The sequence below is a fragment of the Rhinoderma darwinii genome, chromosome 4 (assembly GCF_050947455.1).
Source record: "Rhinoderma darwinii isolate aRhiDar2 chromosome 4, aRhiDar2.hap1, whole genome shotgun sequence".
In the NCBI taxonomy this organism is placed as follows: domain Eukaryota; kingdom Metazoa; phylum Chordata; class Amphibia; order Anura; family Rhinodermatidae; genus Rhinoderma; species Rhinoderma darwinii.
Genome location: NC_134690.1, coordinates 374,996,944 through 375,022,905, shown reverse-complemented (window position 1 = coordinate 375,022,905; position 25,962 = coordinate 374,996,944). Strand labels below are relative to the sequence as shown.

Genomic DNA, 25,962 nt, shown 5'->3' with positions numbered 1-25,962 from the left:
GAGATATTGAACATGGCGCGCTTTTTACGCAGCGGACAAACGCGCAAAAAGCACGGACTGTCTGTACTGCCCCATAGACTTCTATTGGTCCATGTGAGCCGCGTGAAAACCACGTGGCCTGCACGGACGCAATTCTCGTTCGTATGAATCCGCCCTTAAACAAACAAATGTCATCCATATGCTGCGGAAATGCTGAGCGGAAAGAAAGCTAAAAAATTGACGCGCGATGCAGTTTTTTATTCCGCAACACGCCAATTGTATTTGCGTAAATGCTGCTTATTTTTGCGGATTTTCCCCATTGAATTAAACGGGGCGGTAAAACCCACAGCAAATAGCAGTTGTGGCGTTTTTTTGCGGTGGGTTTGCAGCGATTCAGCCGCAAAAAAGGCAACGCTGAAAAAAATAATCTTATGCTTACTCAGAAGTCTGTGTTCCTCCCTCCAGTGTGGCCTCCTGGGATGACGTGAAACACCATCCCAGGAGGCCGGCCTAGATGACGTCAAAGGGCCGGCCTGGGATGAAGCTTCATCCCATGTGACCGCCGCTGCAGCCAATCACAGGCTGCAGTGGTCTCCTGGGATGAAATGTCATCCCAGGAGGCCGGCCTTTTAGCAGGCCGACTAAGTGCTGCAGTTTTCCACAACTGACATTCTGAGCAAAAAACTGCACCCCCAGTTTGGTGCGGTTTTTCGGCCAGAATTCTATGCGGCGCACAGGGTGGATATGCAGTATGCTTTTAGGCAGCGTATCCGCCCCGTGTGAACACAGCCTTATAATGGTAATTTGGGAGCTCTCTTTTAAAGGGGTTGTCCACCTTCTGACAACTGATGACTTATCCACCAGATAGGTCATCAGTATATCATCGGTGCGGGTCCGACACCCCGGACCCTGCACCGATAAGCCACTCCGGTGGCCTGTGGGCACCGGATGTTGTGGCACATAATGCTATGTACGGGGCCCGGAAGCAGTTGGCTCCGTACATAGCACAGCGGCCGTTTTGCAGGTCTGCTCCTATTCACTTGAATAGGAGCACAGCTGCAGTACTGCAGCTCGGCCGCTATTCCTTGGCCGGAGTGAAGTGCTTCCGGCATGTACGTCTGGTGCACAGAGGCACAGGACCAGCTGATGTGTGCGGGTCCCGGGTGTCGGACCCCCACAGATCGTGTACTGATGACCTATCCGGTGGATAGGTCTTCAGTTGTCGGAAGGTGGCAACCCCCTTTAATGTTAATTAGTGGGAAAAGACACAATGGTTGCTTCAAGACATAACTGAACATTTAAACACCTGTGCACCGCTTTACTAAACATAACTCTTCTATTTTTCATATTTTAAAATAAAAATACGCTTCAGGGCAAATTTCAATAAACACACCATGCGTTTGCTTTACCTGATGGAGCTTGTAGTTGTTACTCTGCTCAACAAAAGCTACAGCCTGTTGGTGGAGACCCTACTGTTGTCTGCTGTTTTTGCAATTATGCTGTTCCTCTGTTATTCCTCCTGGAATTTATGAATACATTATAAACTGGGTATTAACCAATCCCTTTGTGAATGGGGCGTGTCCCTGCACACTCCAATTCGTGCTGACAGTTAGGGCTTATTCAGACGAACGGGATATACGTCCGTGCAACCCACGTGATTTTCACGCGCGTCGCACGGACCTATATTAGTCTATGGGGCCGTGCAGACATGTGCGTGATTTGTATGCAGCGTTGGTCCGCTGTGTAAAAGTCACAACATGTCCGTTCTTTGAGCGTTTTTCGCGCATCACGCACGCATCACGAAGTCAATGGGTGCGTGAAAACCACGCATCTCACACGGAAGCACTTCCGTGCGAACAGCGTGATTCGCGCAACAGCTGTCAAAAGGATGAATGAAAACAGAAAAGCACCATGTGCTTTTCTGTTTACAAATATCCAAATGGAGTGTCATAATGATGGCGGCTGCGCGAAAACCAGGCAGCCGCGCATCATATGCTGCTGCCACACGGAGCTGTCAAGTGCCTTTTGCGCAGGCAAAATGCCGCGTTTTTTGCGTGCGCAAAAGGCACACGCTCGTGTGAATCCAGCCTTAGACTAGGAAGGTGCACATACCCTTTGACAAGCGGGATAAGTAACGTCAAGTTGTCAATATTTTCATACATTTCCAGGAGGAATAACAGAGTGTGTACCGCTGTAAGAGACATGAGGCTTCTCTTGCCTGTAAATGTAACGCAATAATTTGCTGACTTTTATTATTGTCATTGCTTTCAGTCGGGTGTAATTGGATTTCATTGATGGAAACATATTTGGCTAACAGGCTGAAAATATTTAGCTAAAGATAATCCAGTCCGCCCTGGCACAGAACAGCTTGGTACATTTCCACAACTGTGCACAACAAAAAGTTTTTTAGTCCGAAACTCTAAGACCAATATCTCATAGACGGACCGCGCTCTATTATATAACACCTCCCAAGCAACAAACACATTTTGTATTAGGGCTTGTCCACACATAACGGAATTGCTGCGTATTTTTTTGTCAGGAAATGCGGACGGAAGCAGAATACAGTAGCAGCAATGTGGGTGAGATTTAACAAATCTCATCCACACGCTGAGTAGAATTTCCGACCAGAAATTCAACTGCGGTGCGTTTTTTTCGTACAGCAGCATGTCCATTCCTGCTGCGTTTTTCAGAGTAGATGTCACCGTCTCGCAGCATTGAGAAAAACGCAGCAAAAATCTGCACTTTTTTCTGCAGTACAAAAATGGTACGGTTTTTCCGCAGTGGATTGTCTTCTTTCAACGGAACTGCTGCAGAAATTGGACAAGCCCTTAAAGTTTCCTTCCTTGCTCCCTGGTGTCAGCCCGTGTGAAAAGGAGGATTGAGGATGTAGTGTCTCTTCTAGAGATACTTGACCTGTAAGCAATGTGTGGAGCAGCAGGAGGAATGGCAGAACTCCGACCTATTCATACAGTTCAGCAGTGCCCTGTACTCAAGTCCTCTCCTCAATAGTTTTATCTTTGTGCCCTGATCCCTATGCCCACACATTGCCCGGACCTGTCATCATAACATTTTAACAACTAACGTGACATCATTCCGGATTGATATTACAGCAAAGCCTCAAAGCCAGATTGCCTACTAACTGCCGCGATCACGTTATATACCTATAATATCACAATCACTCACCCAGGGACAAATTAAGAGCATACAATCCAATATAATGAAAAAGCAGCATCCACATTACCTGTAAATATCACAAATTAGCCCAAATGACATATATCAAGTATATGAGATGTTTGTATTAAAATGTAATAACCAAAAAGTAAAATATAAAGGGGAACAATCTGCTACCTTAAAGGGGTTTTCCCAATACTTTTTTTTTTTTTTTTAAATCACTGCAACGCTCCTCAATTTATCTGTTAATGCCCCCTGAATATCGCTATCTACATTTTTATTTTTATTTACCATTATTCTCTATGGTTTACATTGAAAGGTTTGTTACCTCTGTGTGTTCGTTGTCTTGCTCTTCCAGTCATAGTGTTCCCAGCATGCACCGCTTGTGTCCCACATGCAATGCGCCCGCAACAGGGGCTCATCAGGCCTACTATACCCAGTTATACACAATCTCCGTTGCCATTTTACTGCTCGCGTTACATCAGTGAGAGCGAACGATAAACCTGCAACATATCCATGCTGTACCAAACAACACTCTCTTACATAATGGTAAAAAAAACAACTTCATTTGACCCCAGAGCCGGTGTCCCAGAGCAGAGTAGAGCGCTAGTATAGGTTCTGCTCTGGGGAACCCCCTGACATCACTGTCCATATATGGACAGTGTTGTCAGGGTCTTCCCCAGAGCCGGAGTCCCGGCAGAGCGCTAGTATAGGCAGGATTATTCTTTGGGGCTGTTTTTCTGCAGCTGGAACTGGGGCTTTAGTCAAGGCGAAGAAAATTCTGAACAGTTCCAAATATCAGTCAATATTGGCACAAAACCTGCAGACCTCTGCTAAAAAGCTGAAGATGAAGAGGAATTTAACATTTCAGCATGACCATGACCCAAAGCATACCTCGAAATCAAGAAAAGAATGGCTTCACCAGAAGAAGATTTTGAACGTTTTGGAATGGCCCAGCCAGAGTCCTGACCTGAATCCCATTGAAATTCTGTATGGTGACCTGAAGAGGGCTGTACACAGGAGATGCCCTCGCAATCGGACAGATTTGGAGTGCTTTTGCAAGGAAGAGTGGGCAACAATTGCCAAGTCAGGATGTGCCATGCTGATAGACCTCTACCCAAAATGACTGAATTTTGTCATAAAGTCAAAGGGTAATTCAACAAAGTATTAGCCTCTATTTACACGACAGGATCCGAGTGTCGGACGATTGAAAACGTCAGTTTTGGTTAGTTTTTCTCGGCCGTTTTGCATCCGTTCCGTTTCTGTTTTTAACGGCCAATTTTGACCCGTTTGCATCAGTTTTTCCCCTGCCCGTTTTAAAAACTGATGAATTCCATTTGTACATTTTTTTTGCCACACACTCCCCCCTGTAGATAATGCCACACACTCCCCCCTGTAGATAATGCCACACAGCCCCCCTGTAGGTAGTGCTACACAACTCCCGTGTTGGTAGCACACCACAGCCCCCCTGTAGGTAGTTCTACACAGCCCCCTTTTACATAGCAACCCCCCCATATATGGCACCCTCCTACCTTCCTGTAGATAGCGCCACTGTAGGGGACTGTTCCAGGAGAAGTCCCTGACTTCAATGTCCATATATGGAGAGAAGACAGGGACTTCTCCTAAATCGGAATCACCAGCCACAGTGCCTGGGATTCCGCTTCAGGAGTAGGGACCGCTCCAGGAGAAGTCCCTGACGGGACTGTCCATATATGGACATTGAAGTTAGGGACTTCTACTGGAGCGGAATCCCCGGCCACAGCTTCGGCAACGCTGTGGCCGGGGATTAGGGATTCCGCTCCTACGGGAAGCAAAAAAATATCCTCCTCCTCCTCACATGCACTTCCCACTGTGAGGAGGAGGAGAAGAGAGCGAACGTGCGGCAGAAAGCACGGCCGTCACTCAGATCACATCGGAGTAACAGCCGTTTTTTACACAACCCCATATACTTCTATGGGAGCCATGCGGCCGGAAGAACAGCCAAAAATAGATCATGTCCTATTTTTTTACGGCCCGGTATGGACAAAAAAATTGGCCGTGTGAATAGCCCCATTTGGGGTCTATTGTTCCTACTGCGGCTGTGTGACGGGAATCCCTATCGTGTGAATAGGGCCTTAGTTTAAGGGTGTTCATATTTATGCAACCACATTATTTTTGGTTTTTATTTTTCCACCCTAAAATATTTTAGTTTATTTTTCAATGGAATTGTAAGAGTTGTTCTAAAATGAATCATCTTGGACTGACTTTGTAACCTGACAGAAACCTGTCATTTTAACAGGAGTGTGTAGACTATGTATATCCACGGTGTGGTGTGTTTAAAGAGGCTCTGTCACCAGATTTTGCAACCCCTATCTCCTATTGCAGCAGATAGGCGCTGCAATTTAGATTACAGTAACGTTTTTATTTTTAAAAAACGAGCATTTTTGGCCAAGTTATGACCATTTTCGTATTTATGCAAATGAGGCTTGCAAAAGTACAACTGGGCGTGTTGAAAAGTAAAAGTACAACTTGGCGTGTATTATGTGTGTTACATCGGGGCGTGTTTACTACTTTTACTAGCTGGGCATTCTGATGAGAAGTATCATCCACTTCTCTTCACAACGCCCAGCTTCTGGCAGTGCAGATCTGTGACGTCACTCACAGGTCCTGCATCGTGTCGGCACCAGAGGCTACAGTTGATTCTGCAGCAGCATCAGCATTTGCAGGTAAGTAGCTACATCGACTTACCTGCAAACGCCGATGCTGCTGCAGAATCATCTGTAGCCTCTGGTGCCGGTGTCCTCGCTCGTCTGACACGATGCAGGACCTGTGAGTGACGTCACAGCGTGATCTCTGGAGAACACGGCTGTGTCTGCACTGCCAGAAGCTGGGCGTTCTGAAGAGAAGTGGATGATACTTCTATACACAACGCCCAGCTAGTAAAAGTAGTAAACACGCCCCGATGTACGCACATAATACACGCCCAGTTGTACTTTTACTTTTCAACACGCCCAGATGTACTTTAGAAAGCCTCATTTGCATAAATACAAAAATGGTCATAACTTGGCCAAAAATGCTCGTTTTTTAAAAATAAAAACGTTACTGTAATCTACATTGCAGCGCCTATCTGCTGCAATAGCAGATAGGGGTTGCAAAATCTGGTGACAGAGCCTCTTTAAATGTCAGGATGCCAGCAAATAGTCCTGATCCATGGACTATTTAAAGTATTCAAAAGAAGATCTTGCAGCACTCCAATAGGTGATAATTTTTTTTCCTTTATTCAGGCAACATCAGACAATGCAACATTTCAGTCCTAGACCAACCCCTGAAAAACAACCCCATAGCATCACCCCTCCTCCACCAAACTTTACAGTAGGCACAATGCAGTCAGGCAGGTAACGTTCTCCTGGCATTGACCAAACCCAGACTCGTCCATCAGACTGCCAGATAGAGAAGCGGGATACATGACTCCACAGAACACGTTTCCACTGCTCCAGAGTCCAGAGGTGGCGGCTTTACACCACTCAGTCCTACGCTTGGCATTGTGCTTGGTGATGTAAGTCTTGCATGTAGCTGCTCGGCCCCCCGTGCCATGAAGCTCCCGGGGCACAGTTTTTGTGTGGATGTTAATTCCAGAGGAGGTTTGGAACTCTGCAGTTATTGAGTCAGCAGAGCGTTGGCGACTTTTGTGCACTGTGCGCCTCAACACTTGTAGACCCTGCTCTGTAACTTTACATGGTCTGCCACTTCGTGACTGAGTCGCTTTGGTTCCTAAATGCTTCACAGTTGACGTGGAATATCTAAGTGGGAAGAAATTTCACGAACTTACTTGTTACAATGGTGGCATCCTATTACAGGACCACACTGGAATTAAGTGATCTCTTTAGAATGACTCATTCTTTCACAAATGTTTGTAAAGGCAGAGTGGATGGTGAGGCGCTCGATTTTATATACCTGTGGCAATGGCACTGAATGAAATCCCTGTGTCCCAATACTTTCGTTCATACTGTGTGTGTGTGTGTGTGTGTGTGTGTGTGTGTGTGTGTGTGTGTGTGTGTGTGTGTATAGATAGATTAATCAATTAGACCGGGTCTTGCATACCCAAGAGGGTACAAAGAAAGTAAAGAGGGCATCCAAAAGGCGCACACACCCTGAATAATAGGAAACCTGATCTAAATTTGCATAAATCGGGAATGTTGGCTAGTATGATCGTATGGTCGAAATCAGACAACCGTAGTATACGTCCGTAGGACGGCAGTTCAAACAAAGGCCGTCACACCGACGCATGTATTTCCTTGGGGCCATTCACAAGGCCGTTTCAATGGACCGTGTGAAGGATCCGTTGAAAAATATAACATGTCCTATTTTCTTCCGTTTTCAAAGATTACTCAATAGACTTAAGTCTATGAGTTTGCACTCGTTCGTGTGGATCTGGCCTAACACCTACAAAAAGTTGATTGTATAGTTTGCTATAAATAACCATATTAATACCAATAAAGTGGTTGTACAGGATTAGGAAAACATGGCTGCTCTTAAATTGTAGCTCCGCTCCATTGATATTAATGGGGCTTAGCTGCAATGCCAGAGTTGCAATACCACATGCAACCTGTTGACAGGTGTGGTGCTGTTTTTGGGGAAAAAAAGGAGTCCTGTTTTTCTAATTCTGTGCAAAACTTTTAAAGTAGAATGATAATATAAGCAATTTCTACTTCACAAACTTTTTTACAGAGAAATGTATTTTTCCGTAAATATTCATTTAAGGAAGAGAAGAAGAGTAATGGTGCCCTAATATGTATCATTGCAACTTTTAGGGTATGTTCACACGGCGGGGGTCCGTAACGGCTGAAATTACGGGGATGTTTCAGCCTGAAAACATCCCCGTAATTTCAGCCGTACCGGCATGTGCAGGCGCTTGAACGCTGCGTCAATTACGGCCGTAATTAGCGCTGCTATTCATTGGAGTCAATGAATAGCGGCTCCAATTACGGCCAAAGAAGTGACAGGTCACTTCTTCTACGCGGGCGTCTATTTACGCGCCGTCATTTGACAGCGGCGCGTAAATATACGCCTCGTGTGAACAGACAAACGTCTGCCCATTGCTTTCAATGGGCAGATGTTTGTCAGCGCTATTGAGGCGCTATTTTCGGGCGTAATTCGGGGCAAAAACGCCCGATTTACGTCCGTAAATAGGCCGTGTGAACATACCCTTATAAGCATCCATCCAGATTTGTATTGATTACATATGCTGAAAGAGAGCGTAGACTTCCTGTATATGCGTCTGTCCTCTTCCGGAACAAGCATCCTTGCATCTGTGCAAACAATCCTACACAAGGTGCAAGTAGCTGTCCTGTAGATCTTCTGTTTAGGCCACTTTAAAACACAGATCCTATTAGAAAATCAAACTTCAATTAAAAAATAAAACTTACACAGTTTTTAAACCGTAGGGATATAATGCAGTATTAGGGTGGATTTACACGAACGTGCTATACGTCCGTGCAACCCGCGTGGTTTCACACGGGTCGCACGGACCTATGCTAGTCTATGGGGCAGTGCAGACTGTCCATGAGTTTTGCGCAGCGTCAGTCCGCTGCGTAAAACTCGCGACATTTTCTATATTTGAGCGTTTTTCACGCATCTCGCACCCATTGAAGTCAATGGGTGCGTGAAAATCACGCGCACCACACGGAAGCACTTCCGTGGGACGCGCGTTATTCGCGCAACAGCAGTAGGGGGGATTCACACGAGCGTGATTTGGCAGCGTGTAGGGCGCGTGGTTTTCGCGCGGCACGCAATGCCCTATAGAAGTCTATGGGGCAGTACACACAGTCCGTGTATTTTGCGCAGCGTTTGTTCGCTGCGCAAAATACGCGACAGGTTCAATAACTATGCGTATTTCACGCATCACGCACCCATTGAAGTCAATGGGTGCGTGAAAACCACGCATGTCGCACGGAAGCACTTCCGTGCGAACTGCGTGTTTGCGCAACAGCTGTCAAAAGGATGAATGGAAACAGAAAAGCACCACGTGCTTTTCTGTTTCCAAGCATCCAAACGGAGTGTCTTTGCGAGGAGCGAACCCGGACAACCGAAGCTAACTTCACCGGGTTCGGCCAAACTCGTTTTGGCCGAACCCGGCCAAAAAATTTCCGGTCCGCGACGTCGGGAGACATTCACCGTGCATGGTGCTGAAAGAGTTAAACTGTTTCAGCACCATGGACAGTGACTTGTGATCCCAAAATACATGAACCTGTAAAAAAAAAACGAAGTTCTAACTTACCGATTACTCCTGTCTCCTTCCTGCAGTCCGACCTCCCGGGATGACACTTCAGTTCAAGTGACAGCTCCAGCCAATCACAGGCCAAGCACAGGCTGCAGCCAATCACAGGCTGCAGCGGTCACTTGGACTTCCGCGTCATCCAGGGAGGTGGGGCCCGATGTCAAGAGAGGCGCGTCACCATGGACGTGTCACCAAGGACGCGTCACCAAGGCAACGGCCGGGAAGTTCTCGGTAAGTAGGAACTTTATCTTTTTTTTTACATGTTTTTCGCTGTTGTGTTCGGCATTCACTGTCGAGGGTGCTGAAAGATTTAGCTCTTTCAGCACCTTGGACAGTGACGGGCATCGACAAGCCTCATCTCTATGATGCCGGCTGCGCGAAAATCACGCAGCCGCGCATCAGACACGCATGACCCACGCAGCTGTCAAATGGTTTTTGCGCTCGCAAAACGCCGCGTTGTTTGCGTACGCAAAAACGCAACGTTCGTGTGAATCTGCCCTAAAAGAATGAAAGTAAACAGAAAAGCACCACGTGCTTTTCTGTTTACAAACATCCAAACGGAGTGTCATAATGATGGCGGCTGCGCGAAAAGCACGCAGCCGTGCATCCATATGAACATGACACACGGAGCTGTCACGCACCTGCCACTCGCGCAAAACGCAGCGTTTTTTGCGCGCGGAAAACGCACACGTTCGTGTAAATCCGCCCTGTGAGTAGTCCCCCAAGATGATAGATTCACTTTTTGTGCACTGCAAATATCTATTTTTTTTATTAGAAATGTGTTCGCCCAGATCACAGTTAATTAAAACCAAAACTTCCTTTTCTCATCAGAGAGGCTTCTTTACACCTCTTGCACACAACAGAGTTTGGGCCATGAAAAACGATCCGAGTGTCGCGGTACAGTTGAACGGAACTCCTGGTATCGTAGACATTTTATGATGCTTGGAGTCCCTGCCTCACCATGGAACTGCTGCTCCGTACTGTATAATTTTGTATGGCCCAATCTCGGTCGTGTGCATAAGACCTTATTGAGGGAGTATACTCAGTTCAGCTAATTGTTCAGCTAATTGTCAGATTGTGACTGGTGTTTTAGATCATGCTGTGATTTCCTGATATGGTAGAGGCAAAACAAGCTGCTTCATTCAGCATTTAGAAGAGAGCTGTTCAGGTGGCTGCTGCAGAGACCATACACAAACACCGGATGATTTTTTTTTTTTTATTATTTTTTTTTTTTAAGGGGTTGAAAGTTATGCACACTGGGAAAAAAGGGGCCAGGAGACCATGTGGTTGCAAATTTTGAAACATTTTTTAATATATATATATATATATATATATATATATATATATATATATATCTATATCGTTCACATCTCTGCGTGCTGTTTTTTTTTTTAGGGAAAATGGGATTAAATAAAAATCAGAGGGGGGAAAAAAATGTTCACAGCGTTTTTTTTCAGGCTTCTTTCTGAGCGTAAATGCCTTAAAATACCCCTGGAAAAACACTTCGCAAACGCCTACAAACCGCTTCCCATTTAATTCAATGAGAAATACACTGTGCTGGTCACATGAGGTGTATTTTTACGCTGCTGCTTTTGGAGCTGATTTTCCATGAACACTCTGAAAATCGCCTCAAAAGAAGCTTCAAATGAAAAAAAAAGGATTAATTTTCAGCTTCAAAAAAGGCCTTGAAATCAGAGACTTTTTTTTCCCTTGAAAACAGCTCCGTAATTTTCAGCCACTTCTTTTTGTACGTGTACGTGTGAATATACCCTTAGGGTACGTTTTACAGGTTTCAGATTTTCCATAGGCAAATCAGACATGTATTTACTACAGGATCCACAACTAATCTGAGTGGGGCTAATCCGCAAAGTTTTACTGAACGGAATCCACGGAAATAAGTTGTTGTTTTTTTTTTTTTTCTGTGGCGTAAAACGTGGTTACAAGTTAAGTTAAGTTTACTGGTGATTGACTTTGGGGGAGTTCTCTTTGCCGTAAACTAATATATGTTCACAATGTTATTTTCTGGTCGTTTGATAATCTGTTTTTATCTTTCATTCTTTTTTCTGTTTCAGTCAATCGTATCCGCAGATATGGATTTAAACCAGATTGATGCCTTCCTGACGGCACAGACTAAAAAACAAGGAGGAATCGCTGCGGAACAGTCTCTGGTCATTGCTAAGTTTTGGAAGAATCACAAGAAAAAAATTCGGGAAAGTGTGATCAGCCAGAGCAGATGGGAAAACACTCTGAAGAGCCTGAAGTGGAGGATAGATGTAAAGTCGCAGTCCAGACACACGGACCAAGTAAACAGCTCGACTGCCATTGTAGAGATGGAGATTGGTACAAAAGACAAGGTAAGGGGCATGGGCCACTATTGTGTTCTGCAAATAAAAGACCGGTGCGGTCATCGCGATATGGTACATGTGGATATTTTGATCAGTCCTCTGCCGGTAGACTCGTTTCATATTACTAAGCAATGTATTTTCCTGTTCTCTGTCTTCTTGCCAGTCTCCTTATTATTCTCATTTTAGTGTTTGCATTGCACTGTTTATACTTTTATTATACAATGCGCTGTTTTATATCGCTAACACTATTATCTCTAGCTGTTCTGTGCCTACTGATGTCATTGTGCCACGTGAAACACTTTTATGTTGTGTCTGGCTGCGGCCTTTTTCCCTCACCCCATTAAAATAAATATTCAGACTCCGGTAAGAGGAGATTTCTAATATGTATGGCCAGCTTTATATAACCACTGCATGACCTGCGTACATATACACCAATATTTCTATAGTGCGCCATCTTATAGAGGACCAGTTCGCTCTCATGACATGTCTATCGTAGTGAGTACTTGTATTTCCCATGAAATATGTGGGGCTAATTCTGAAGCATCTTTCCTGCTGTCCTTCTGGAAATGTATGAATAAATTGACAACTTGTTACCATTCCCGTGGTCAATAGAAAGTATCTCTACCCAGCCGGGCACAGTCAGCACGGGTTGGACAGTGTAAAGTGGGTTCAGACGTAGTGGATACTTTACAGAACTAGTTTAATGCAAATCCTCTGCATAATCTCCATGTGTTACATGCAGATTTTTGCTGCGTTGCATTGCAAAGAGTGAAATCCATAATGAAAATCCAACTATTTCGCCGAATGCGTGTGTTATGGATGTGACCTTTTACAGCATGCCCTAAAATATGCGCTGATTGTGGGAAAAAAGAAAATGTGGACGCGGTATACAAAACCCCATGTATAAGTATTGTGCTGTAAATTGTCACAGATATTCGGTGCAAAATCTGTGACAAATCTGCCACGTCTTAACGTGGCCTTAGTGTGTAGGGAAATGCATCATTGACCAGGGGAATGGCAGCACCTAGTGTCAGTTTATTCATACATTTACAAGAAAAATAACAGGGGCAAAACAACAAGTTCTAAGAAAAGATGCTCCAGAATTGCTATTTCATGGGGAATACAAGTAAATACTTAAACAGACATGTCAGGAGAAGAGACCGCTCATCCTTAATGCATCATTATTAAAAACCTCCTGCTGCATCGGGTATTCAGATCTGGCTGTACCTTACAGCCTCTGGTCCGGGTGCCGTCATCGGGACTTGAACCGGTTATTACTTGATGAAGGCACGAGGACCAGAGGCTGTTAGTTGCTGTCAGACCTGAACATGTCCATGCTGCAGGAAGGTAGCGATCGCCACGTTCCAGCAGCATAAGGCCGTGTTCCCACACAGTCCTTTTGCAGGCAGAAAAAATTTGCCTCAGAATTCCTTCAGGAATTTTGAGGCAGATTTTAAACTGCCTGTGCTTTCTTTTTTTTTTTTCTACAGTTTTCGCAACATTTTTCCCCTGCGGCCACTGAAGCTAATTCAAGGATTGCGGGCAAAAAAATGCAGCGAAAAAGGCTCCGAAACTAGCGGGAAGAAAGTATATGCCGCCATTTTTCCCCCACGAGCAGCCAAAAGCCGGACGGGACAAAAACCATTGAAATGGGGGGTGATTTCGGCCTATTTTGTCATTTTATTCCGACGCGGTTTCCACATCGAAATCGGCACCAATCAACTCTGTCTGAACAGGGCCTAACAGGGTGTTCATGCCTGACGGTAACTTACATTCTCTGGCCTAGATGCTGTACTGTTAATAAATCAATATAGTTAAATGTAAAAAAAAAAAAATGATAAAAAATTTATACAATTAGAACCAAATAATAAAAACAATTAAAGGCCCCTTCCCGCCAAAAATACATACCTCTCTGAACTCACAAGCACAAAATTGGATATCCTGCGTTACATAAACACATTTTGCATGGGCATCAGGTGCTCCGGTTCCTGTCATGCAGAATGTACGTTACCCCAAATATATAATAGTTACCCCCAGCCACCAATTTTTGCCTGTTCTACCGATCTGTTTTTTGCGCCATCACTAAAAAATTTCTGCACAAAGTTGATTTTCATTCATGTACAGATGCTGCGTCTATTGTTAAGGGTGAAGATACATGTAAAACTAAAAACTAAAATAGTGTTCCTGTTCACAGCGCTGTATCGACGTCATGCGTTACGAAATGTACACATATATGGCATCGCTATGCACTTGAGGTTTGATTTTAAAGTAAACTACCTTAAAACTCAACACGAAAAAATTAAGGGAAAATAAAAATTTTCTTGCCTTTTTTGGACTATTTTTCCCTAAAGACGACCTAAAAAATGTAATTCTAAGGCCTCATGCACACGGCCGTGCCTGTAATCACGGCCCAGGATTGCGGGCATGGCCGCGGGCCGCATTTTCGGGCCGTGCTCCCATACAAAGTATGGGAGCACGGCACGTAAAAAAACGAAAAGTAGGACATGCTCCATAATTCCCGGCACGGTTCTACGGCATGGACACCTATCCGTAGCGATATGGAAAGGTGTCCGCGGCCAATAGAACCGGGCGGGTCAGTAACTGCTCTGGACCCAAAAAACACCCCCAGTCCTGGAAGGGTTCAGGGAAAGGCAGCAAGTGATTATCATTAAGTCTAGGTTAATAAAACAATTGTTTTTCAGTTTTCCGTGGTTACTGATGGTAGCGGTTATTCATTGTCAGACGAGAACATACATGTGCGGTATTTTTAATTGTACCTCATGCCAGAAAATCACAGCTAGAAAGAACATTGTAGAAGTTCCTAAAATGAAAGTCTTGGGCGGGTAATTTATCAACCTTTGTACGCCAGTTTCAGGCATAGAGAAATCGCAAAAAGGACCTAAAAGTCCCCCAAATTGCTTCTTTCTGCCTTTTTTCTGCCGCCTTCGCCGCTTTTGTAGAAAGGGGCGTTGTTTCGGAAAAGGGAACGGGGCAATTGTGGCCCGACAAATTTATTATAACTTATGCCAAAAAACTGGCATGAATTATATTGCCCATGATGGGCCCCTACCTTGTCTCTCTCCCGTCCCGATCAGACTAACCCCCCCCCCCCCGACCCATTGGACAACAAAGTTGGGAAAAAACCAAAACAAACACGTATTCTCACCTTCTTCTCTTCTCCCCTCCGGGTCCCCTCATCATTTCAGCGTGGCTCATACAACGTACTAAATACGTTGAACTGCTGCATCGCATATAAGGCCCTGATGGTGCTCGGCGTCAGGACTCTGCGCTAGAATGCTGAGGGAGCGGTGAGGTGAGTATGTGTTTTTTATTTTTTTGTGTGTGTTTTTTTTTTTTTTTTTAAATTTATGGCTGATGTATGGGGGGGGAATAGATGGCGTATGGCCGTGATCGTTGCGCTATGATTGTAGCGCACGGCTGAGCCGAAAGATGCAACACATTCATTAGGACGCTTTCACCTCTTAATAAATGTGTTGCATTTTACTCAAATGTTTTTTTCTATTAAGACTAGCGTATGAAACGCCAATCTCAATACACTTCACTGCTGGAGGTTCGCACAGTTCACACTATATAATAGGGGTCAATGCTGTTTATTTATTGCTGTGGCTAGATGAAAGCAGAAATAAGTAGTAGGGAAAAAACACGAACCATGTTAAAAAAAAACTATTTATTTTAAAACGCCCATCATCTTGATTAAATAAGGGTATGTTCACACAGAGTTTTTTTTGCAGGCAGGAAAAGGAATTTTGAGGAAGATTTTGACCTGTGAGCACTTTCTTTGCTGTGTTTTTCAGCTGTGGTTATTGAGCGCCGTGGGCAAAAAACACTGCGAAAATCGCTGTCTCGGAAACGCGGGAAGAAAGAGCAGGACACTTTTTATCCTGTGCGTTTTTTTCCGCTCACGGGGAAAAAAACGCCTCCACCTCCCATTGAAATAAATCGGAGGCAATTTTGAATGTTTTTTGGCGCAGTTTCCGATGCCGTTTCTGGGTCAAAAACAGCACCAAAGAACTCTGTGTGAACTAGCCCTAAAGCCTCTTGTGTACATGTTCATAGATGAACCTTTATCTGTTTTTCTGTCCTTTTCCTAATCCCAAAACACAATATATCAAGTGAATTTGGCACAGTGGCTGCGCGTAACTATTACAGACAATCAAAAATTTCTGCACTGGAGAATTAAAATCGGATCCGCAGGAAATTGTTACTGACTGTTCAGTCTTCCTGTGCTCAATGCCAGGAAATCATCCACACCTATTGCCATAAGCATATTTTCAGGAAGGAATTTACTATTCACTATGTAGTGAATTGGGAAACGTTTTTATGTATTAAGGCTGTGTTCACATCAGCGTTGGTTTCCGTTGAGGGGTTCCGTCGGGGGAACCCCTTAACGGAAACGGAAACCATAGCTTCTGTTTGCATCACCATTGATCTCAATGGTGACGGATACTTTGCTAATGGTTTCCGTTTGTCACCACTGCGAAAGGGTTTTTTTTTTTTTTTTTACGGAGATCCATAGCGCAGTCGACTGGTGCGTGAAACACGAAGAGCACACGGATGAAGTCCGTGTGCTGTCTGTGATTTTCACGCACCCATAGACTTGAATAGGCAAAAACGGACTAGAATAGGACATGCATGTCTGAATAACCCCATTGAATTGCATAGGTCCATGTGCTGTTCGTTGTTTTAATGGGCAGCACACGGACGTATACAATGTTCGTCCGAATAAGGCCTTAAGCTGAATTCTTCCGCGAATTGGCACCCAATTGTGCACGTGGATTAGCTCCATTGACCTTCAGTGTAGCTAATCTGTGGTTTTTCAGCGCGGTCCCGCGTCAATAGTGAACGTTCTGCAAATTTTTAAATCTGCAGTGCAGCCAATTCTCCACACATGGCACAAAACGCCCTATTCACATGCATTGCTGGATGAGCGCTAGCGATTTCTGCCTGGATTTGGCGTGAAATCCAAAGAAAGTGAGTTCAGATGAGGCAGAAAAAAATCCTCTAGTACGGATTGGTTTAAATTTGCGGAAGGATGACCAATCAGCGACCAATCAGCGTCATGCACTTCTCTCCATTCATTTAAACAGCACATAGCGATATAGCTATATCGCTATGTTCAGCCACATAAACACACTATAACATTGCTGCAGTGTCATGACAATGAATATACATTACCTCCAGCCAGGACGTGACGTGTATTCATTCTCCTGACCACTTCTGTAGCGTCTCTGTGATTTACAGCACAGCAGGCGTAGTCTCGCGAGATTACGCTGTAAACTGTCATTCACAGCGAGATCTCACTGTGCTGTGCTGTAAATCACACAGACGCTATAGAAGTGGTCAGGAGAATGAATACACATCACGTCCTGGCAGGAGGTAATGTATATTCATTGTCATGACACATGAGTAGCGTTATAGTATGTTTATGTGACTGCAAAAAGCGATATAGCTATATCGCTATCTGCAGTGTAAATGAACTGAGAGAAGTGTATGACGCTGATTGGTCAACGTCATACACTCCTCTGTACAATGCTCACTTGGTCATATAGTAAAACACGCCCAGTTGTCCATTGAGAAACTCATTAGCATAAAGATAATCATCACTCCGTAAAAATTGATCGTTTTTCTAAATAAAAAACACTGCTGTAATCTACATTACAGTGCGTTTCTGTCTCTCACTCACTCACTCTCTTTTTTGTATTCTCTCTCTCTCTCTCTTTTTCGTATGCTCTCTCTCTCTCTCTCTCTCTCTTTTTGGTGTTCGCTCTCTTTTTCGTATGCTCTCTCTCTCTCTCTCTTTTTGGTGTTCGCTCTCTTTTTCGTATGCTCTCTCTCTCTTTCGTATTCTCTCTCTCTTTTTGGTATTCGCTCTCTTTTTCGTATTCTCTCTCTCTTTTTCGTATTCTTTCTCTCTCTCGCTCTGTCTCGATCCGTGCAGATTTCTCTTTAATGCTGAGGGTACAGTCTGCCAGAGAAATTTACCTACTACACAGCATAGAGCACTAATATTTTTTTTAATTCTCATTGAGAAACTTGAATTTCCACACTGAGGTGCATAATCCAAGAGGTTTGTAGGTGGATCATTGTAGGGACGTTTTAATACCTAACCCTGTGTGCACAACCTCCATACAAGGAGCAAGTTTGGTGAATACTGTCAGTACCTGAAATGTTCCCTCTAACCTTCCATGAACTATGCCATACAATAACAATAATGCCGTGTAGGTCCTTTTACTGCTGACTAGTTTGGAGCTATAGTTAAATCCTATTGATTGTTTTGTTGCAATCTTGAATTGGTCACATGACCCTTTCAAAAAGCAAAACATATAAAACATGATTATTATCAACAGCAAGCCGTGGTTGCAGATTATAAGAATCCCAAGAACACGTGTCCCACCTCCAAACATATTTATCTTGCTCATGAATTAGTTGCATTCTTAAGGATTTCGTTTTAGATATATTGCCTATGGGAAATGCATATAGTAAAATAAATTCTTTGCCGTTTCCATTTATGGCACATAAGGCTCCTTGGGGGAATTAAATCTCGTCGTTCCCTGGAGATCAGAGAAGCCTAGTGTTTCCTTGGGAACATAATTTAGAATATGACCCCTGGGTAGGACTCTCCATGGAAAATTCATTCTAGACTGTTGTTTTCATGTAAAAGAACACTTTGTAACCGTTATAAAATGCCGAAAAGATTTTACTATTGAACATCATGCGAGTTCTGTTATTCCATAAACTATGATAAAGTTTTCCGACTGCAGTTCTCTTCTCACTACTGTTGTACGTCTCTGTTACACAAAAAGACTGAATAAGCAAGACCTGTAAGGGACTATTTGTAGGAACAGCGTTTTAAAGGGTGCGGATTAGGCAACATGTATGTTACACGTGCCACCCTGCAGCACAGGTCATGCCTACTCCCTCCATAGCCCCCTTGGGGGGAGTGCCAACAATACTAAGCTTCACTTTGTTTTGCCCAGAGGTGATGTCACTTCTCTTCCCCCCCACATAGAAATGATAATTAATAGAGGTAGCCCTGGAAAAAGACCACAACACATGGCACTTTTCAACCAAGTTGTTGACTGTCATGATCCTAGATATTTAGGAATACCGCATCTAGGGGAAATAGTTTATTTTCTAATGTCCCGTGTATTTATACATGGGTAACTATTATATTAATGTATGAATTCCTCTTTAACCCCGTCTATACAATGGAGTGATGGTGCGAACTCAATCTGAACTAGTTCCATCACCTGTACACTACAGCTGACACTCTACGGCTGGGATCAGAGTTTAGCTAATCTAGTAATTTTATCATTTATTTATCCCATTGTTATACCCTGATGTACTCTGCCCAGCTTACATTTGCCCCCACATTGTAAATTGAAATAGTAGTAAAAACTTAAAACTACTACTACCAAGCAAAATCCATGCTCCAATAGCCAAATGGCTCTCCGTCCCTTCTGAGCCCTACAGCGTGGCCTAATGGCATACGACCACATATATGGCATTTCTATACCCAGGAGAATCTACATAACAATTAATGGTGTGTCTCCACTAACATGGACTGGGCACGACATTTTGGGAACTAATTGACATAACTGGGGAATTGCAATTTTCACCTTGTACCATCTTCTGCGCATTAATCTCTGTAAATACCTGTGGGGTCAAAAAGTTCACTACGCCTCTTGATAAATGCCTTGAGGATTGTAGTTTCCAAAATGAAGTCAGATCTTGGGGTTTCTTTTTACAAATGATGTGTTAAAGGAACTCCTGTGCCCAGCCATATGTCCAGGGCAAAAGTTTAGGGTATTTCAAAAACCAGAAAACATGGCAGAATAATTAGAGAGCTGTATTTTCACACTGGCACAAACTGGACATATCTTATTGGACACTGGAAAAAAATTCCATTTTGACGCAACATCCACTGTGTACTAATTTCTGGAAAACACCTGTGGGAGAAAAATGCTCAGGCCGGGTTCCCACGGGTCGGAAATGCTACGTAAAAACTGTGCAGCGTACCTGACCTGGAACCCGCAGCACCTTCCGTCCAAAAAAACCTCACCATCCATACTTACCCCCTCCCTCTTCTGCGCGTAGTCCGGCCTTTCTGGATGATGTTGCAAGCCATGTGACGCTGCAGTGGTCACATGGGATGAAACGTCATCCCAGGAGGCTGGACTTCAGGTAGAAGGAGAGAGTTCTAGATAAGTTTTGATTTTATTTTTTTTGATTTTTTTTTTCCTGAGTTGCGATTTTTGTGGCGGAAACGCTGCGATTCCGCTGCAAAAGTCGCAACACATGGCTTTCTGAACTCAATGGGAAAAACCCGCAACAGAAAATTGACATGCTGCGGATTTAAATTTCGCACCGCAGGTCAATTAACGTTTACACTGCAGGTTTTTTCCGCAGCGTAGGCATTTTCTAAATCTCATCCACTTTGCTGCTACTGTAAATACTTCGGAATTTCCGCACAGAATTCCGTTGCGGAGAATCCGCAGCATTTACACTACGTGGGAACCTGGCCTTACTACACCCCTAGATGAATAACTTGAGGCATAGTTTCCAAAATGGGGTCACTTCTCAGAGATTTTCACTTACTGGTACTTCCGGGGGCTTTGTAAATGAGACATGGCACCTGAAAATATTCCAGCAAAATCTGCGCTCCACAAACCAAATGACGCTCCTTTCCTTCTGAGTCCTCCCATGTGCCCAAACAGCAGTTTACGACCACATATGCCATATTCGGGAGAAATTGTGTAACAAATTGTGGGGTGCTTTTTCTCCTGTATTCTTTGTAAAAATGAAAACATTTTTAGCTAAAACTACAACATATTGGAAAAAAATATTTGATTTTCATGGCAATTCAAATAAATTCAATGAAACACCTGTAGTGTCAAAATGCTTACTGTACCCCTAGATGAATTCCATAAGGTATGTTGTTTCTAAAATGTTTTTTTTCCGGGGTATTTTCTATGTTTTGGCACTTCAAGGCCTCAAACCTGAAATGGTGCCTGAAAAATATCCTAACAAAAAGCCCCAAAATCCACATGGTGCTCCTTCATTTGTGAGGCCTGTGATTGAGTCTAGTAGCACACTAGGGCCACATATGAATATTTCTAAAAACTGCAGGATCAGGGTAATAAATATGGAGATGTTTCTTCGTTAACTCTTGCTGTGTTACAGAAAAATTTTTTGATTAAAATGCATTATTTTTTTTTTACAAAAAAAAAAACTTTACCTCCATTTTGCTTTAATTCCTGTGAAACGCCTAAAGGGTTAAAATAATCTTTCTAAATGCTGTTTTGAATACTTTGTGGTGTGCAGTTTTCAACATTCATTGAAAAGTTTATAATAATATAGGCTCCTAAAAGCCACTTCAGGCCTGAATTGGTTCTGCTAAAAATAAGCAATAATAAAAATAAAAGGACATTTTAAAAACGAGGCAAACCTAAAGTAGACAGACATATGGCAATTATTAGCGGTGTGTGATATGCCTGACTTACAAGCAGAGAAAATAAAGTGCATGTTAAAAAAAAAAAGACATACATTTTTAGTGTTTTTCACAAATAAACACTGTATCAACCAAAATTTACCACTAACATAAATTGCAATGTGTCACACAAAACAATCTCAGAATCACTTCGATACATAAAAGAATTAAGAAGTTATTACCACATAATGTCATAAATGTAAAATTTAAAAAATTTGTTTTTTTCCCAAAGGCCAAAACTGGCTGTGATAGTAAGGGGTTAAACACTGTGAAGGTTTTTAAGTCATTTGATTCTCACCTCCCGGGCGCATTATTAATTTATAATTCACTATGCATGTTTGGCGGAGGTGTGCTCCCTTTTACTAGGCTATGATTAAAAACCATGTTGTTCTGAAACCAAAAACTGCCTGCAAAAAGTATTATGTATCCGTGCTTTATGCTGTTACTGTACCTTTTGTGTGTCTCTAATCTTAGGCCTCATGCACACGGACATGTTCTATCTTTTGCAGTACAGTTCTACGGCACGGACACCTATCCGTAGCGATACGGAAAGGCGTCCGCATCCAACAGAACTGAATGGGTCTGCAATTGCGGAGATATTTTACGGTCGTGTGCATGGGGTCTAAGGCCTCATACATACATCAGTATTCTGGTCAGTATTTTGCTTCAGTATTTGGAAGCCAAAACCAGGAGTGGGTCCAAAACACGGAAGAGGTTCAAATCTTTCCATTATAGGTTTTCTCTGTTTATGTTCCACTACTGGTTTTGGCTTCCAAATACTGACCAATCGCTCCGTCACAATCCTTCTAGGGGAGAATAGGGGGTTTGTAGTACGGACTCGTAGGTACGCTCCTTGGCGCCATACATGGTCCATGCACTTGTATTTCTCTTGGAAAATTGTCCTATCATTTTCCACACCCACATAGTCCAATTTTATTTCCTGTAGGACCTAGAATGCTGGGTTCATGAAGTAAGTATGCAGACTTTTGCCACACAGGTTTTTTCGTTTTCATTTTTTCAGCAAATACCAAGGTCCTATCTAAAAGGAGAGGTGTAAGGATGGGTTTACACCCTGCGTTAACATGCGTTTTTTTTTTTTTTTTTTTTGTAGTTAACCTCCCATGTCTCTTAATGGGAGTTAATAAAAAAAAAAAAAAGCTAAAAACGCATAGTGTGAACCACACACACGGCATGCGTCAGGGTAAAAAAATAACTTTTATTGCGCCGTGTGTTAATTAGGCTGGAGTGTGCTCCTGCTTGACGTCATCGTTTTTTATTCTGATTCAAGCCCAATGCTCCACCTCACTAACACATACACAGCAGTGACCGACTTCCTTTAAAGGAAGTTTTGCTTCACATCTAATTCGTACTAATTCTAGTTCTGTCGCCAACCATTCGTGGTACTGCAGTTACCGTGGAAACGATAGTCCTGGTTATTCTTTTTATTTACTTTTTAAACCATTCGGCTACATGAACATGTTGTGGAATTTGGTGCAGAAAATCTGCATCAAAACCGCAGGTAGTTCCGCAGGTAAAATCCCCACCTAATAGTGCGTTTTTAGGTGCGGTTTTTACATTTTGTTGTGGATAAAGGTGCGGTTTTATGCTCCGGATATTGGTGCGTCATATACAATTCGCAAGTGGAAACGCAAGATAAATTAACATGCTGTAGATTTTAAAATACGCACCACAGGTCAATTTACGTGCAGAAAAAAAATGTATAGATGAGATTTCTTGAAATCTCATTTACTTTGCTGGTACTGTATTAGGCTGGGTTCACACGAGCGTGTGCTTTTTGCGCACGCAAAAAAAGTGGCGTTTTGCCTGCGCAAAAGGCACTTAACAGCTCCGTGTAGCCTCAGCATATGATGCGCGGCTGCGTGATTTTCGCGCAGCCGCCATCATTATGACACTCCGTTTGGATGTTTGTAAACAGAAAAGCACGTGGTGCTTTTCTGTTTTCATTCATCCTTTTCACTGCTGTTGCACGAATCACGCTGGTCGCACGGAAGCATGCGTGGTTTTCACGCACCCATTGACTTCAATGGGTGCGTGATGCGCGAAAAATGCCCAAAGAACGGACATGTCGTGACTTATTTTCAGCGGACTCGCGCTGAGTAAAAATCATGCACATGTCTGCACGGCCCCATAGACTAATATAGATCCGTGCGACGCGCGTGAAAATCACGCGCGTTGCACGGACCTATATCCCGTTCGTCTGAATAAGCCCTTACTCTGCGGATTTGCTGCATGAAAATACGCCCGGCAAATCCGCATGTAATATGCATCATGTGCATTAGGCCTTAGGCTGGATTCACACGACCACATTAACGTCCGTAATGGACGGACGTATTTCGGCCGGAAGTCCTGGACCGAACTCAGTACAGGGAGCCGGGCTCCTAGCATCATAGTTATGTACGACGCTAGGAGTCCCTGCCTCTCTGTAGGACAACTGTCCCGTACTGTAATCATGTTTTCAGTACGGGACAGTAGTTCCACGGAGAGGCAGGGACTCCTAGCGTCGTACATAATTATGATGCTAGGAGCCCGGCTCCCTGCACTGAGTTCGGTCCGGGACTTCCGGCCGAAATACGTCCGTCCATTACGGACGTTAATGTGCTCGTGTGAACCCAGCCTTAAGGTGAGGTCACACTTCGCAGCATACAAAACGCACACCTATGTGTGGTGGGAGCAGATTACAAATTCATCGTTAATGGCCACCAAATTTTTCAGGTAATGCTGCTGTTTTACCTGCAAAACTGCATGGCTGTCGCTACGTTTCCTCGCACTGATGGTGGGGGAGGGGTGGGAGGTTACAGGCAGTGGACTTTGTGTGGCCCTGCTGGAGTTTTCTTGTTAACATTGGACACCAATTAATTAATTTTGAAATGTGGGAAGAAAAGCTTTGGAGGGCACCATCAAAACACATAGAAGGTTTTTCCAGTCGGATTCAAACCAGCAAAATGCTGGAACTAAAGTACGGAACATGTTCTTTCCCACACACAAAATAAAATACATTTTGAGGTACAGATTTGTGGTATTTGCTTCTAGCCATAAAAAAGTAATGTTTTATATATGGAAAAAAAATTCTCCTTTCTTTGGTTACCTTTTGCAAAATGATTTGCAAAGCTTTTCAATGCAAATAACACAAAGTCGGCAATTGCAAATTCTCTCACTGCAGTCTGAACCTTCAAGTTATTTTTTACTACAGAACGATCTCCACATCTTACTTCATGCATCTCAAATTGTGGTACTTTCATTGCTATGAATATCCAGAATTGACTTCTTAAACCCCAAGATATAAGGCCCTGTTCATACTGAGGTTTTTTTATGCGGGAAAACGCGCCCAAAAATGGCTGAAAATGCGTCCCATTGATTTCAGCGGTAAAAAGTAGCGACATGCCCTATCTTCGGGCGTTTACACCTCTGACCTCCCATTGACATCAATGGGAGGCAGAGAAAGCGTATTTCACTGCGTTTTTGCCCGTGGCACTCAATGGTCGTGAGCGAAAAACGGCGTGCAGGCAGATGAAAATCTGCCCCAAAATTCCAAACGGAATTTTGAGCCACAATTTTCTGCCTGCAAAAAAACTCTGTGTGAACACAGCCTAAGGACTGTATGATTTGTGTCGATTATTCAGATGCCACTTATGGACCTGGCCTTAGGGTACCCACGCACGTAGCGTGTTATTGGTTTTTTTTTGTTTTTTTTGCGGATTTCCTGTGTGAACTTGCTCACAGAAAATCTGCAGTGAAAGACCGTTGCAGATTGTGCAGCCCAATAGAATAAATGGCTTTGTCTTCTCTACAGGGTGGGCCATTTATATGGATACACCTAAATAAAATGGGAATGGTTGGTGATATTAACTTCCTGTTTTTGGCACATTAGTATATGGGAGGGGGGAAACTTTTCAAGCTGGGTGTTGACCATGGTGGCCATTTTGAAGTCGGACATTTTGTATCCAACTTTAGTTTTTTCAATGGGAAGAGGGTCATGTGACACCTCAAACTTATCGAGAATTTCACAAGAAAAACAATGGTGTGCTTGGTTTTAACGTTACTTTATTCTTTCATGAGTTATTTACAAGTTTCTGACCACTTATAAAATGTGTTCAAAGTGCTGCCCATTGTGTTGGATTGTCAATTCAACCCTCTTCTCCCATTCTTCACACACTGATAGCAACACCGCAGAAGAAATGCCTCCCGATCTGACCCCCTTAGACTTTTATCTTTGGGGTCATCTGAAGGCAATTGTCTATGCTGTGAAGATACGAGATGTGCAGCAACTGAAACTACGGATACTGGAAGCCTGTGCTAGCATTTCTTCTGCGGTGTTGCTATCAGTGTGTGAAGAGTGGGAGAAGAGGGTTGCATTGACAATCCAACACAATGGGCAGCACTTTGAACACATTTTATAAGTGGTCAGAAACTTGTAAATAACTCATGAAAGAATAAAGTAACGTTAAAACCAAGCACACCATTGTTTTTCTTGTGAAATTCTCGATGAGATGGATGTGACACATGACCCTCTTTCCATTGAAAAAACTAAAGTTGGATACAAAATGGCCGACTTCAAAATGGCCGCAATGGTCAACACCCAGCTTGAAAAGTTTCCCCCCTCCCATATACTAATGTGCCACAAACAGGAAGTTAATATCACCAACCATTCCCATTTTATTTAGGTGTATCCATATAAATGG

At 43.4% G+C, this 25,962-nt stretch overlaps 1 protein-coding gene across 1 annotated transcript in view; it reads left to right on the top strand.

Annotated features, from left to right (window-relative positions):
• Nucleotides 1-25,962, top strand: part of COMMD1 (copper metabolism domain containing 1) — a 90,412-nt gene that overhangs the window by 15,421 nt on the left and 49,029 nt on the right. Inside the window, exon 2 of the mRNA XM_075863159.1 lies at nt 11,479-11,760. Within this exon, the coding sequence (XP_075719274.1) occupies nt 11,479-11,760 (282 nt within the window). The remainder of the gene's footprint in view (nt 1-11,478; nt 11,761-25,962) is intronic.